The 15,881-nt window shown below is 44.2% G+C and overlaps 1 protein-coding gene across 21 annotated transcripts in view; it reads left to right on the top strand.

Annotated features, from left to right (window-relative positions):
- Window positions 1-15,881, top strand: part of LOC119174053 (uncharacterized) — a 461,603-nt gene that overhangs the window by 128,506 nt on the left and 317,216 nt on the right. For 20 of the 21 annotated variants that reach the window (XR_012895535.1, XR_012895534.1, XM_075896324.1 and 17 more), the window contains 2 exons: window positions 6,568-6,872; window positions 10,202-10,384. Coding sequence is in view for 19 of the 21 variants with exons in the window: in XM_075896324.1 (XP_075752439.1) it covers window positions 6,568-6,872; window positions 10,202-10,384 (488 nt within the window). In the remaining 2 variants the exon portion in view is untranslated. Of the gene's footprint in view, window positions 1-1,563; window positions 1,697-6,567; window positions 6,873-10,201; window positions 10,385-15,881 lie in introns of those variants that run through there. The other variant, XM_075896314.1, reaches the window with a different exon arrangement.

The raw sequence follows: 15,881 nt of genomic DNA, 5'->3' as shown, positions 1-15,881 counted from the left end.
AGCTCAAGAGAGCAAGATGCAGCGTACGCCTGGAGTTCCTGTCTGATGTTTTTGTGAATAAATGCACGTAGTTCGCTGTTAGAGTCCCCTCAGAGGACACTCTTCACATGGAGCTAATCAAGGCGCTGCAGGTTGCGACAATTTTTGAGGCAGTAGCGGGGTTCTACACGGCAAGTGCATGGAATGATTGAACATCAATGCTTTTGAGCAGGTGGCGCACCCTGTCAATCTCCATCGTTAAGCTGTTCACTTGTGAACGAAGGGCGAAGACATCTTCACTATAAAAGCTATAAGTCTTGCATATTTGTTGAACACGGTCCTCAAGCTTCGCGATATGTGATCGATTGGAATGGTTCACAAAAATTGGCGGTAGCTGGTTTTTAAATCACCAATCCAGAAACTCCTGCTCGTGATTGCGGAACCAAGGTTTCGCTACGCCTCTGATGTAAAAGAAGAGACCAGTGAGGTTCTTTGGGTCATGTCAGTGGTTAAGGGCACTTGTGTGGTTGCACTCCTCCAACGGATCGTCGACGTCGTCCTCACGAAGACTGGAGAACACCGGTGAATCCTTCCGTGGTGTTGTAACCAAACAGGAAGGAGGTCCTGTCGGGGCAGACATCATTGATGCGGCAGCAAAAGAGCCCTTGCCTTGTGACATTTCCGAGGTCTGTTGAAGAAACTGGTATCTGAGCAGAACTCCAGGGGTTAATGAAGTGGAAGGCTTACGTAATATCACCGGTAGAGCCAGAAGACTGAGGGACTTGACAACACAATCAACCACTTGTGAGACAACGTTCAGGGCTCAGCACTCTTCTTTATTCACACCAGAACCAGAGCCCCCCTCTTCATACCCAAGCGGAGATAGTGAGTGTAATTAGAAGAATGAAGAGAAATAAAATTCAGTGCCCAAAACATGAACGTAAAAATGAATAGCCAGTGAAAGCTGAAGTGTTCGGCCCTGGTGTCTAGGAGTGGGTTCAACCCAATGCTGCACTGAAGCCTTCATAATTGTTGGTTACCTGTTCGTGGTTCCTATTGAGGTTAAAAACACGCTTGACTTGCGTTTACTACAGTGTTTATTTCACATGCCACACATTATGTCTCGCGTAATCATGGCCGTGGAAGAGTGTTACGAGTGGTTAAATGCGTTTTGCAATGTGTTGTAGACCGTGGTTGTTCTCGAACCAAAAGTGGTCACATGCATTGCAGCCATGGCCAAAGTTCTGCTGGAGAATATCCCCTTGCAATCACGTGTTGGCCTGGTTGACGCGATCCCGCAATCATCCTATTAACTTCGCCAGCTAAACCAGTGGCGTTTTACATCGCTACCTAACTCACAACGTAGCCATTGGCGCAGGTGCTTGGGTACGACGCTGCGAATAACGTAACTGATAACACAGACAATTGAGTACGGTTATGACACGACTGTCAGACGTTTTTTTTTCGTGCTAGCCCCACATAGCTTTCGCTGTGATATGAATATTGCTAACACTGTATACATATACCTCTCCTAGATATAACCGCGACTACGAGCCCAGTGTCCATATTATTGCTTTCGCAATATATACAGAGCTGTTAGCTCCGCAGCCATTGAAGTTGTTGGTTGAGCCATCCTAAACATGATAGTTGTGACGATCATTGGAATGAAGACCGGCACTGATGAGGTGCTTGGTAAGACAGAGCCGTCGGTGTAAACGTGAGTGAAGTCTTGATACTTTTTCGTGGAACAGAAGTCATGCGAACATCAGTAGGTTTCTGTGTAGCACACGTAAAAAGAGGATGAATTGAAGGCACATGTAGACAAACAAACCGCACTTACAGAAAGACAGAGCTGTGCTTGTACTGACAGATATTGATTTCAGATACGAAACATGTAATGGTCGAGTTCAATTGAATGTGCGGTGTTTACACACCCACTGCGAATGCGCCTCCCCTTGGCCTCTCTCTCCTTTCCTACGCTCCCGCCTCTTTCGCCTCGCAAGCCCTCACAGGCAGTGTCTGCTCGCGATTTTCTTCATTGAAAAATATTGCCAGATCCCACGTACACTCTTTAAAAAAAGGTTGTAGTACTTACTAAGTTCATTTTACTATATGCTTGTCACATATGTTACTAACTGGTTATTAAGTGAGGTTAGTTACCGTTACTACCTCCACCGTTACTAACGCAGTTAGTAATTGTTACTAATATAAGAATTTTATAGGCGCAATCACTTTGTCTCACAAATCATCCGTTTTATAACAGTCTTATTCGCGAGCATCAACATTTCTATATATCACTGAGTAATAACGCACATATGCCATAAAGGAGAACTCCACACATACACAAGTTCTCGCGAGAAGAACAGTTCTTAAGCGGTACCGGGAGTATTTACAGCACTAACTTTGGGGAACGGAGCTGGTGCCGGTGGGCCGCTATGCTGTAGGATGTATAATTGAAATAAGTAGCCTTTATTTGTACAACGTTCACTTTTTTTAGAAGAGCGAGGTAACGTAGTATAGGACTTTTAAGCAAGCGTAATAAGAAAAACAATTAGTTAAGTCTATTTTGCATAATACCGCCTCAACATGTCTCATATTCAAGAAATATGACTTTGTAGTAAGCTTGGATATATTGACCTAATGAACTTGAATGCATCCCCGGGCTACTAGATATGTTGTTAGAAGCTCGTAGTAATAACCTCTAAAACTTGTTTAACAAGTTCATTGAATACGTGCATAATGAAAAGTTACTAACTGTGCAAAAAACTCGTTGCACCTTCAATGTTTTGTTAACTGTGCAAAATCGTTGCATCTTCAATGATTTGCTAACGTGGGTAGTAAAAGGGTAATAATGGCCCAGAAATGTTAGTAACAGCTACTGTTACTAACATTTTGCTTATGGTTACTAGCTTTTTACTAACTTATTTTTAAGAGTGTAATGTGGGAGTCGATGATATCCGAAGCACGATTGTGGAAGGTTGATATGTGCACATATTGAGCACGGCGTTACGAGGTGGACAAAATTTACGTCGTACATGACTTCCATGCACTGCCGAGAGCACGCTATGAGCATAGCATGTAATCAAGTTTCACATGACACGCATACGAAGAATATCATGCTTGGGGCGACATATACCGTCGTAGTGCACGTCACGTTATACCGAATCGGGTACTTGCAATGCTCATAGACTATCGCGTGGTTTAGCGGAATTCGGGAGCGACCTCTCAAGGATGATCAGTAGGCAGACGGTCCCAATGCTCTTTTGTTCGTTGGTGCTAGCCGCCGTGTTAACCCATTAATAAAAAACAAACACAAACCACTTTCTATGTTTCGTGCATCAGGGAATAAAGCGGACCATCTATGGCATGATGAATCTGGTTTGTTCTTGCAAGACACGAAGTTTTGTGTGAAATACATGGACACTCACGCTTTCGATTATAGCCCGCAGGGGACTCATATCAGCTTCGCGATATTTTCTGCAGGATCTTTGGATAGTTAAACATCATCGTCTTGACTATTCCAGTTAAAACTCGCTTTATTTTACGTGGGTATAGCCTTCGTCAGTGCTTTTGTGGTGTATGGACCCCTTAACAATCGTGTTAGGTGGAAAGTAGCACCGGTTCAAAATTTGCGTTTTTAAACCTTCACCTGCGCTGCACCACTTGTTTTTTTTTATGTTCGTTGATAGATGGCAGCACACTGCAAGCGACTCTTTTCTTGCCTGGTACAGGAGCAAAATCACAGAACACCTACGCGAAATGGTCTCCGCACCCTGGTAAACGTGGCGTGTGACGCCGTGTGCCTGCTGTTCGTGGTGAATGACGCTTGTTGATGTTATCTAAGTCGTTTGGCGGGGAGAATTCTTCGGATTACTTTCAGAAGTGATGTTCAAAAAACCGTCTTGATGTCGAGGATTTTTTACTGGATGTAGATGGTTGTCTATGTCTTGAGAGTGACAGCGACGAAAAGTGATCAGCAGCTAGCTCACGAGCATGAAGTTGCACTTCACATCCTGTCGTGCGTTAAAGTTTTTTCACGTTCGTTAGTCACTTTGGTTGACTTATTGTGTAATATTTTTGAGCGAGCTTAAAATAAAAGCATATACTTTTTCTTGTGAATCGAATATGTATCCCAATTACAGTGGATATTACAAAGCACTGCATGCCGAAAACGCACTCGAGCTCACTCAGCGAAGCGACATGCTTAGAGCAATGAAACGTGCAGTTACGACTGCAGTTCACGCTAAATTCTCCTAAACTTCACCGGTGTCGTTCAAACGACGCTGTTGTTCGACAAGTTTTCGCAATTTTGACGTTGCGAAAAGCCTACACGTGTCGATAGCCTTATTTTGATCGCCCTTATGAAACCTGCAACATCCGTGTGCCGAGAATTGCGCACTGTTAGAGTCTGATCATGGCTATGACACAAGCGCTACTTAATGGGAAGTTAAATGTTTGTGTTCTGTTGAAGAGGCAGCTGCATAATGCTTCCAGTGCATGTAATGACGACGGCGTAATATGTTTGCAAATCATTCCTCCTTTAAACATTCGGTTCTATGCAGCTGCGACGGCGCGCTACTCGCTACTGGGTCAATACTACGGCAAACCCGTCAGGCAGGCTTGGCACCAATCATCTCGAAGTGTCACTTAGTTCGTACCTGAATTCTAGTTCGCGCAGTTTCCTGTACCACGCACAGAATTACGCAAAGCATCGTTGATATATGGTCGATCAGCTGACACCACCACCCTTTGCACTGCGGCAAGGAATGAGGTAGCCGAAATTCACCAGTTCCTATTGGTAGGGAAAGTATATGGTTCGATATACAACCATTTGACGATCAAGAGTTCATCAAGAAAAAGCGGCACGGAGAGTACGTCCGTGCGTCCCATTTTTCTTAGGCGAGTTCAAGGGTTGATCATCTTTCCGCAGCCATGTTTGATTGCGCGGCGCGCCACCTGTAGGCCGTGGGCATTGCGAATACATGGAGCTAGCGAAAAGGCCTCGATACCGTCGAGTGTAGCATGTAGTCATGTTTTACAAGCCATGCATATCATGATTATAACATTTACACGTGTCGTTTACTTTTGCCGTCTATTCGCGTCACCTGGCTTCAAATTTGGTGTATGTGAAACTTGCGAAACGGCCGCGAGCACGCTATGAGCGTAGCAAGTAGTCATGGTTCACATGACATGCATATAATGAATATAATATTTAGACGTCTTGTTTGTAGTCCATTCACGTCACGTTATAACAAGTTTGGTGTATCTGAAGGTAGCGAAAGGGACGCGAGCGTACCAGGGGCGTCCCATGTAGTCATGCTATTATATAATACGCATACGTGTCATTAACCTTCGTCTTCTATTCAGGTCACCTAATACAAAATTTGGTACATCTAAAGCTAGCAAAAGGGCCGCGGGCACATCATGAGCATGGCAAATAGTCATGAAATTACAAGACACTCATCTCGTGATTGTCATGTTTGCAACAGTCATGTACCTTCATCACTCATTCACGTCCCATAATACCAAATTCGGTATATGTTTAGCTAATGAAACCACCGCGAGCACAGCATGAGCGTGGCGTGTAGTCATAACCAGTAATGATATAAAAGTCATGGCATGCATATCATGATTTCTGCATTAGGGTATGTTAGTTATGTTCTCTACGCAATAATGTCATACCGTACTAGGTTTGCAAAATGTCACGTGAACAAACGATCGCCAGAACAGCAAGATCATAAAATGTAAATCATGACATTCTTGACATACATGTCATAATTTTTATGTCATTACTAGTCAGTTATGCTCGACTTACAGTGACTTTATGTGATACCAAGTGTGTTATTGATACCGTTATTGAGATGGGCAGGAGAGCTAAAATTCGTAGGTGGCTCGCTAGATAGATAGATACACTGAAAGTCGCTGAAGCTCACTAAAAATGCTTCGCATTTGAAGCGACTGCACACGGTGAATAGCCATTCGCTGGCCACCTCATATATATAAGCACTGGATCTTGATCTCCGAGCTCGTGCCGGTAGAAGATCTCTACTGTGCGTTGATGAACAACACAAATTCGCAACGTGAACTTTAGCTGAAAGCAGACTGCATGCCTCTGTGGCCAATCGGATTCTGCAGTCTCTCGAACCCATCAGCAGTGATATGCATGCTCTAGTAGGATACACCAATCAATCACTCCTGTGAATATTACCTCCTTAGGTTTCTCTGATGCGGAACTTTGCGAAGAGCGCCAGTCTCAACGCGGCCACCAGTGTGAACGTTAGCGCCCACTTCTGCGCATCTATACATGATTTCCTTCAGTATAGCTGTCTGTTGTAGTTCTTTTTATAGACACATGGGATCCTTAGCTTGATGATTGGCTGTTTTAGGCACCTTAGAAGAACCGAACGTTTCGCTGCAGTCGTGAAGCCTGTCAAAGTGCTTCGCTAGGCGTCTGCGGGAACAATTTGTGGAGTGCGTAAGAACAGGAAGCGCATATTCGCCGGTGCTCTTAAAGAAACGCCATAACTGTATAATGAGATTTTAGCAATATTGTGGCAAAAAGTTTGCTATTTTTCTTCTCTCACGCAGGATAACGTTCCCAAGAAACATCACAATGGGCCTTGGCAGCTTTGTCAACTTCCGTTGTGAGTTGAATATAAGTGCGGGCTCGGCCAATGAAATGGTGTGGCTTCATGAGGGAACGCGCATTATAGACAATGGCCGGCGCCACTCAAGCCTCGAAGTGCCTTCCGAAGGCCGCTACATAAGCCACCTTGAGCTGCGAGAACTCGAGGACATTGATGCTGGCCGCTACACATGCGATGCCAAAGTCAGACTCGACAACCTCAACCTGGTGCAAGTGGTCCCGGACAGCGTATATCTCAGCGTGGCTGGTATGTATCTCACAGCAGTAATCTGTTAAATTATATGATGAGTCACGAGCGTAGGACATAACGACATGTTAAAAGAAAGCAGCAGACGAATTATTCGTTCATATAACCTTCCAAAGCCCCACCGAAAGTGAACAATACAATCATGGTTAACACTTATATGCGAACATTTGAAGGCGTATAGCACGCGGAAGACTGAATCACAACCGAGGCCACTCTTTAAGTATACTTGTCTGGCAAGCTTTTACTATAATCTTGTTTTATTCATCAGAAGTTGCTAAATTCAGCATTTACTTGCCAATTTGACCTTTGCTACGTAGCGGCAAGGTTTAACCGGTATAAACCTTGCAATTGTGTGAGGCAAAATAATCTACGTCTTTATAACTCATCGTATGAGAGTTAGTAAAGGTCAGTACTTGTGTACACGACAGCTGTAGTGGCCACAGCATGTTGCATCCCAGCTGTGACATGGTCATAGAAATTTACGAACGTATGCTTTCCTTCATTATTTTGACCCAATAGTTTAGTTGTGTGCCGAGTCAAGCGTCCAAGAAAGCTGTAGGGTAGGTATGTCTGGGTCTAAACACCAATTTTATGTGTGTTTTCATAACCACGTACTCATAGTACAGAGCGTGCTACGTCAAAGAATGCTCATAAGTAGCCATGAGTTTGGGGTTACAGTATATGTTGCGTTGTGTGTTTACCGCGGTAATCATAGTTGCACGCGTGTACTTTTTGTATTTTTATTTGACCTGCTTGTTACATAAGTAACCACTAAAAGGAACAGACTTTGCCTAAATGCCTGGGAACAGTACCAATTAATTCAAACTGTTCTGATAACATTGCGGTAACGACGTCCTTAGTGTAGCTTATTGCAGAACCTACGCGGTGACCATTGATAACGCTGTCAGATTCGACCTGAAAGCCGACGACTTGCAGTAATGGTGAATTCCAGTAGGGGATCAGAGGGTGCAGACGCATTTCACGTAGCCTCCGTGGATATTCAACGCAACAGCAATAAAGAGCTAGTTTCACAGAAATCCCAGTGACGGTGTTGGCCTTGGCATCGTTTGATTGTGAGCAAACAATCATCATCTTAAGCCTGACCAAAAATCAAGAACTATTCAAATAAAATAAATAAACGATCAAGAAACCCTGGAGCAAAGTAGGAAGCGAACGAGGGTGAATGAAGTCTGAGTGGGGATCAAACCCGGGTCGTTTGCGTAGCAAGCGAATGTTGCACTACACGGCCACGTCTCTGCTTGTGAAAATTGTGAAAATAACTTCCTCTGCTTGAAAAGCAATGAAAGAAGCTTTTATACTTTACAAGCCACGGGTCCTGTACGTATGCTTCACAATGCAACATGAAATAATGCAGTAATGTTGCGTGGTGATGCGCGGTGAACTGCGTACTTTAGGTATTAGAGGACACAGATATGAAGCCAAGGAAATTAAAGTCCTAGCATATGCACATTACATTGCTTTGTTCTGCATGGATAAACCAAGTGTTCAGAAGGCAGTAAAGAAAACTATGCGGTTTTGTACAATTTCCGCAGCTAATATAAATTTTGATGAAACCAGAGGACTCTGGCTGAGCACGTGGGCACTAACTTCCTCGGTGTTTTTGCAAATATTCGTTGGAATGGAGCTCCAGTTCTTTTTCTGGCTGTGCCTCTTGATAACTATCGTAATATTGGCCCTCATTAGACGTCCACTATAACCACCATCCGTCTCAAGGCGCTAACTTGGTAAGGACAGGATCTTTATGGTTTTTTTACAGCTAAAGAGTGCAACATCTTTCTTGCATCAAAGGTTGTCTACGTACTCCAAGTATTCAATTGCTCTCGCGAGCGTATCCATGCTTTTCACAGAATTTTCGCCTGCTTCATTTGTATTTCTTCATGGGAAGCTACGCGAAAAGACAACCTTTTAGTGTCGCTTGAGAAACGGGGGCTGAGTGTTGTGCATTTGTTTGTACAACAGCTGTATATGCGATTTTTTGTTTTACCTTAAGATTGTGTGTCACACGTTTCTTCTTGCTGTTAACTGGAATTGATTTGCTTGGAACCTCTTTTTTTTAACGACAAGAGAGACTGAAAACTCGCAATTGTGGGGTTTCTTGAAAGATATTGTTGAGGTCATGCAGTTTTTGATGGCCAGGTTTGCTTCAGAATATCTACACAGTGTAGATAAGAAAACATTCACTACTGCACTTGTCAGCAGCTGTTTACCGACCGCAATATTTATCGAAAACTGGTCATGACGTTTTGTACCGTGTGTATAGTATGTGTACTTCGCCAGCAGCAAAAATGTTTTTGAAAGCTACAAAACTCCACATTATAAGGACAGACACGGCTTTATAAAAAGGTGTATACGTGTCCTAATCTCTAAATAGGAGGCTGTGCAACAAGCCTGAAACAATCAAGCACTGTTTTATTCACTACAGGGATGCATGTCATTTCTGGCACATTGTTACGGGAACCATAAAAATTCCTAGTACAGATTGTGGGGTTAAGTTGCTATATAACTAGCCGAATATCACTACATGTTCAGAGTATAACGTGTGTTTGCACTTGCAGGCTGCGCTCAAAGCCAACTTTTAAATGTTTCCTGTGTTTGCCCAATTGCGCTACAATTACAACGAAAAGCAAATAGCTTGAAGCAGCAAAGTGCTATATATCGATATAGGCTCCGAACCGTGGTAGTTTGTACGACGTTTGGCATGCGGCGTTTGTTATACGCTAATGCGCTCTCACAGACACCCCCAGATTGCCATTCCGCAATAAGATGTTCATTGTAGCGGGTATTTTGTGGAAAGATCGACAAAATAAGTAAAAAAGAACGGTAGATGGAACATGCACAGTGACGCTCTGTAGTCTATTTAAAACGGCAGAAAGCAATTCTGGTGGCGATGAAGATAGATATGTGGGTTTTAATGTTACAAACCACCATATATATATGAGAGACTATATGGTGGAGGACTTTGGAAATTTCGACCACCTGGGGCTCTTTAACGTGCTCCCAAATCTGAGCACACGGGCCTACCATATTTTGGCCTCCATCAAAAATGCAGCCACCATAGCCGGGATTCGATCACGCGACCTACGGGTCAGCAGAAGAGTAACTTAGCCACCAGACCACCGCGGCCGGGCAAGGATACAATGGATGCAGCGTGAATAATAAATCATTGAAGTTCATGTAAGCTTCGCAAAGTGTTCACAAAATCTAGGCATTTCATGGTTATTTCGAAGCCTCTTCAGACAGACGAGACTCCTCTATTGGAGTCAGCCTGTCCCTTGAATAAGGACATCTTGTACTTTTTTTAACTGCAGACTACAAGAAGGCGCACTGGAGCCAGCCTTGCCTACAGTTGCAGACAATGAAGACATGCGTGGACGCGAACACAGCATGCTTACGTGACCAGCCACCTAGTAGGACCACTCCGACGGGCTGGTCGTGCCAATGCCTCGACCAATTTCCCATTTACATATCTGCTCTCGGGAGATGTGGAAAAGGTAAACGTAACTGAGTCATACAACTGTACTTGAAACGGTTGTGGTTCAAGACCAAAAAAGTAGCCGTTATAGGTGTGCCACCACAAAAATATTGCAATTGTTCAGTTTTTTTGCTCATCAAGTCGATGATGAGCATTGCAAGATGGTAACTTATTGGTAGACGTCCTTGCAGCTCCTAGTCACCATATGGTTTTAGAGAACACCCAGGAAGGTGAGAACAAGTTGGTTATTTTGTGAATACGGCAATCCACATGCCCGATTCAGACAGTCAAGCACGCCTAGCGTGAAATTGGATTTGCGTAAAGGCCTTGCTGGAAAGTTTGAGAGGCTGAAAGTTTGGTTGTTGGCTATGATGCTTTGAAGAAGAATCACAGCCAACACAAACTTCTTAGGTAGATAAATGCTATTTGTTTCACTTTAAAGCAGGCATTTCAAGGTGATCTAGCTTTTAAAAGTGATAATTGTTATGTTTGGGGCCATATACTTTCTGTGTTTTGTAGGGACTGCATTTGTACCCACAGAAATCTGGCGGACAAGTTTCTTAGATTGATAAAAAAAGTGGTGCTCTCCCATATCTCTTCAACCTCATGGCATATTTGGGATGGTTGATATTCTATGATGATGAGTGGTAAGAGCGCACGGCTGATGCACATGCAATAAAAACACACACTTGCACACAGTTTATTTTGCGTTGAGGCAAAGTGTGGGCACATGAGCTACGCAGAAGTAAAAATAACATTACCAGAACAAACGAAACGACACAGAATTGATGTTTCAAGGGGGATGCGTAAGGATAAAGGACTCAATGCGGCAAGGGGAAGTATAGGCAGAATAGCGGAGGGCAGGTAGCGCGGAGGTGGCAAGAAAGCTGCGTTGGGTGAAGTAGGAATGACCTACCAAGCAACGGGTGGCAAAAGTCTCTAACGGGAAGAATAGGAAGCCACGAAGGCTTCTGCAGCACCGTTTGAACGAACTAGCTTTGTTCAGCGTTCCCGGGGTGGGTTTGGTACCAGGACGCGTTTGTTTAAGGTTCAGTTCGGTGGCCAACATGAGGGTACGAGGACGTGACCTGCGGCGTGGCTCCTGCCTGGGTGCAGGGGTCGAAAGTGGGTTCGTGGATGAGGCCTGCCTGGTGCTGCCTTGGTGGGCGGTTGGCTGACCATGATCCTCGGGAGTCGTGGCCCACCATGCTGAATCAGCTACCCAGTGTTGTGCAACGCTGCCGAACATGGTAGAACAGCCGTGTGTTGATGATTGTGCCAGCCCCACCCTCCGTGCCACTTGTGCCTTTCCGCACGACGACGAGCACACCAAGAGGGAAGACAGTGTTACGAACCGTGAAATGGGTTTTTTTTGTTTCGCCCTAATATTAAGCAACTATACGCGCTCAACAGGGTTGCGCAGTAGTATAGCCGAACTCTAGACTGTTTAGGACTTCCTGTCACGCATAATTGCCAATCAGCCTGTACAAATAATTTTTGACTTATTGTTTTCTGTGTTCTTTTCTTACTACCATGCTTCATGAAGTTCTTGTCTACCTCTCAAGCACTCATGCTAATGCTTTTTCGTTCGTTATTCGCAAACAACGTGATGGACATCCATAACTATGACGATTTCTAGGCTCCGCGACAGGACTGAGCCATTCCAGTACATCGGAGAGCCTTACGTTGTTTGTGTGTGGTAGACGAGAATAGACTAGAAGAGAAAGCTAGTTAAGCTAGGGAAGAAGATGGGGCTTAGCGAGAGGTGTTATGGGCATGAGTGAGTGCTGAGATAAATGAAATAAGGGCCGAGAGGGCTAAAGATTGAAAGAAGACTTGCCCAGCTGTGCAGGTGAAACACGAACATGATATAGCCCGTTTTGAGGCTGAAATATTCCTCCTAGAGGAGCAACGTCGTGTCTCAGAAGTGCAGCGTCTGAACACGAGCTCTGCGGATGATAGTATGGGTTGTTCTCAGTGTCCGCAGGCCATACAAAATGATTCCGCTTTCTAATGACAGTAAGGATACATCCGAATTTTCTAAAAGGTTGTCAGAGGGCTAGTCAACCAACAAGTGGGTCCTTTCAGTTAGCTTGTGCCTAACGGAAGAAGCCTTGACAGTGGTATGGTGGATGCTGCTGAAGACTTTGCAGTTTACTAAAAGCTCAAACCGACGCTTCTCCAGTGGTTTCGTTACTCAGAGGAGGGATACTAAATGAGGATTAGACAAGCCCGGCTCGAGAATGCTGGAACAGGTCCACCGTTCGCTGGACGTCTCTGTGGATACTCCTACCGTTGGAAAGAACAGGCGAAAACTCTCTAAGCTTATGACGCACAGCTCAACAAGCTAGCGTCCCATCAGTTCCTTTAGTTATGGGACGAGACGTTAGATGTCTTCCTGTAGGATCGAGAATGTAATAACCTGGACACATTGGCAAGAACGAGCGAACAATATTTGAAAGTGCACGAAATACTCAAGTTTGCTAGAGGAAATCATGAAAAGGGAAAACATTGGCTACCACTGATGTTGACTCTTCAAGTGAAAAAAGAAAACCACTCTGTTTTCCGTGCAACAAGCCAGGTAATTGAGTTTCCGATTGCTGGACTATATCTCGAACGCTAAAGCTGATGGCATGCTTTATTTATAAAAAAAAGACTTGACAGAGGCCCGATAGTTGTCCCTCAAACTCAGGACAGCGAAGAGAGGCATCATGATCAGTCTTCAGAACGTAAGAAACGCACCATGCCAAATCAATGAAAGAAATCAACAAGTAAGAATCGAATTATAGCAATGAGGAATGCGAGGAAAACAGGGGCAACAGAACTTGCGACAATGGGTCAAAGTAGATGCCAGCAATAAATGACTATCTGGAAGGTAAGTTGGCGGCCACATTACGAGCTACCGGATGCAACACCGTCTTGGTCACTGGTTCCTGAGTGCACCTTGACTGGTACCACCAGTACAATTTTCAACTAGAATGGTATGTGAAAGACTTGCCAGAAGCAAAGGCTTGCATTGAATCTCCTTCGTTCAAGGGTCAGGTGCTTGCTGTTTGTATAAGGAATTCGTTTTATGAAACTGTGCTTGGTGACATGGCAGGTGTATTCTAAGATACACTTCATGTGTTGACCCCGCCACGACGATCAAAACGAGAACGGATTCACCGTTATCTAGTTGGCCCTGAACAAGCACCTGAAAATGCAGCCTCATTGGATAGAGGACGACATGGTGATGCAAAATTAGCGGCAGGGAAAGAAAGGGAGAAGGCAGATAACTGCTTGTTCTTAGAATAACCCCCCCTCGGTATCAACCAGGGAGAGCTGCAGAAGTTACAGGACAAACATCTAACGCTGGAAGCATTTCGCCACATTGGGCAAGAAAATTATGTGAAAGAACTCGCAAACGCTGACTTTATGCTGACATATGACCGTCTTCCAAGATCATCAAGTATGTCCTAACGACTGTACACTTCGCTACGCGTTGCCTGAATGCAGTTACCCTATAGAAATTGAGACAGAGCGCATAGTGGAAGCACTAGTTATCTCATATCAAGTACCTTAAGAGATAGCGACCGTAGAAAGCCATTCACTTCAAGTGTTATGAATAAAATAGATCGGTTATTTTCGTTTCGGCAACTGCCCACAACGCCCTGTCATCCCATGACCAATGGACTTGTGAAGAGATTTAACGGCACCCTCAAACAAACTGTTCGCCGAATGTGCTGAAAACAACCTCAACACTGGTACAGGTAATTGGATCCCTTCTCTTTGTCTATAGGGAAGTTCCACAAACGAGCATTGGGCTCTTACCATTCAATCTCCTCAACGGCAGATTTGTAAGCAGGCCAATGTCAATATTTAAGGAACCTTGGACAAGGGCGAACATTGGTCACGACACGAAAGCAACACATAGCTATAATAAATATCTCCAGGAGTGACTGTAGGACAAATGCAAAGTGGCCCATAAAGAATTCTTCAAGGGCATGGTTACGCCGAAGAATATTACGATACGAAAGTAAGAGGTCGACAGCTATCACCCGGAGACAAGGCATTGGCACTACTACAAACAGATAAAAACAAGTTCATATTGACACGGAAAGAACTCTTCATGGCCGTCGGAAAACACACTGTCTCGGACTATGTGATAGAACTTGGAGCTTGGAGAAGCCTATTTTTCAGTTACCTTCTCAAGAAAGACGAGAAAAGAGAGCTCTACAATGAAAGACTACGAGCTGCTGTTACTGCATAGTCATACACTGCTGACATGCGAAAGATTCCATTCTCGCTCTGCATTATTCGTAAACACAAATAATTATGTTAGTGGTGACTCATTAGAACAAGCTACAGAGACGCGATGAATGAAATTCGAAGGAAGTTCCTTGACGTTTGTGCCGTGGTGCCACGAAAGACGGACCTTCGCGAGTGTAAGTTATGCCTTAACACTGAAACATTTGTCAGGGTACGCTCATACCCTATACCTTTCGTCAACCAAAACGCAGTGCACATAATGCATCACTGAGGCCACAGAGTCTCCATAATAAGCTGCCGTTGTCGCGGTAAAGGCGCAATACATGAACATCCGACTGTGCATTGACTTCAGGCAGCTTAATGAAATTAGTAACTGACAACAAACAAATAACTCGAGTAGACATGATGTTTGCCGAACTAGGCCAGAGCCGCTATATTTCAAAGTTAGATTTTACGAAGGGCGACTGACAGGCGCCAGTGCCTGAAGGATTGAAAGCCCTCTCCACTTATCAGTTTTCTTCCGGCCTTTACTAATTCCTATTCATGCCATTCAGCACCAAAACAGAAGCTCCAGTGCTTAGCCGAGTGATTAGACGGGATGTAGATGAAATCCAAACATACGTCACTATTTTGACGATGTGCTTGTAGCCACTAAAACTTGGTATTAGAACATGAAAGCTGACCAAATATCTTCCATGTCAGGGCCACTCATCTGACCATAAAGCCCTCGAAAAGTGAGGTGGCTCTGCTGAAGTAAACATTTTCAGCTATATTCTTGGAAACAAGCATTTCAGGCCGCAGATTGAGACATTAGGAAAAATTCACGCGGCAAAGAGGCCACAAACGAATAAGTTCGCTCCTTTTTTTGTTTAACCGGGTATAATCAAGATTTTGTTCCCGGCTACTTCACTGTGTTTGCAACTCTAACGCAATTCACAAGAAACTGAGGTCACAATATATCGTCTTGAAAGAATGCCACGAACAAGCCTTCTTAAAACTGGGGCTTCGACTTTCATCTAGTCCAGGGGCCGGTTCACAAAACTCACTTACGAAAACATTTTTGCGCAAGAGAAATTTTGTTGCGTAAGTCGATTGACGAAACGCAAAAACGTGGTAAGAGGCCATCGTTGTCACATCGGCCGCTGCAAATAAAGCGCACTGTGACAGCCCGGGAACATGTCAGCGATGGTGATGCAGTTGCAATATTTGCTTACGTCACCGAAAAGTGCTCGTAAGTGGATTCACGAAGCAAAATTGTGCGTAAAAAC

Source organism: Rhipicephalus microplus, chromosome 5 (genome assembly GCF_043290135.1).
Source record: "Rhipicephalus microplus isolate Deutch F79 chromosome 5, USDA_Rmic, whole genome shotgun sequence".
NCBI lineage: Eukaryota > Metazoa > Arthropoda > Arachnida > Ixodida > Ixodidae > Rhipicephalus > Rhipicephalus microplus.
Note: the sequence above shows the minus strand (reverse complement) of the source record. Positions and strands in the feature narration are given on the sequence as shown.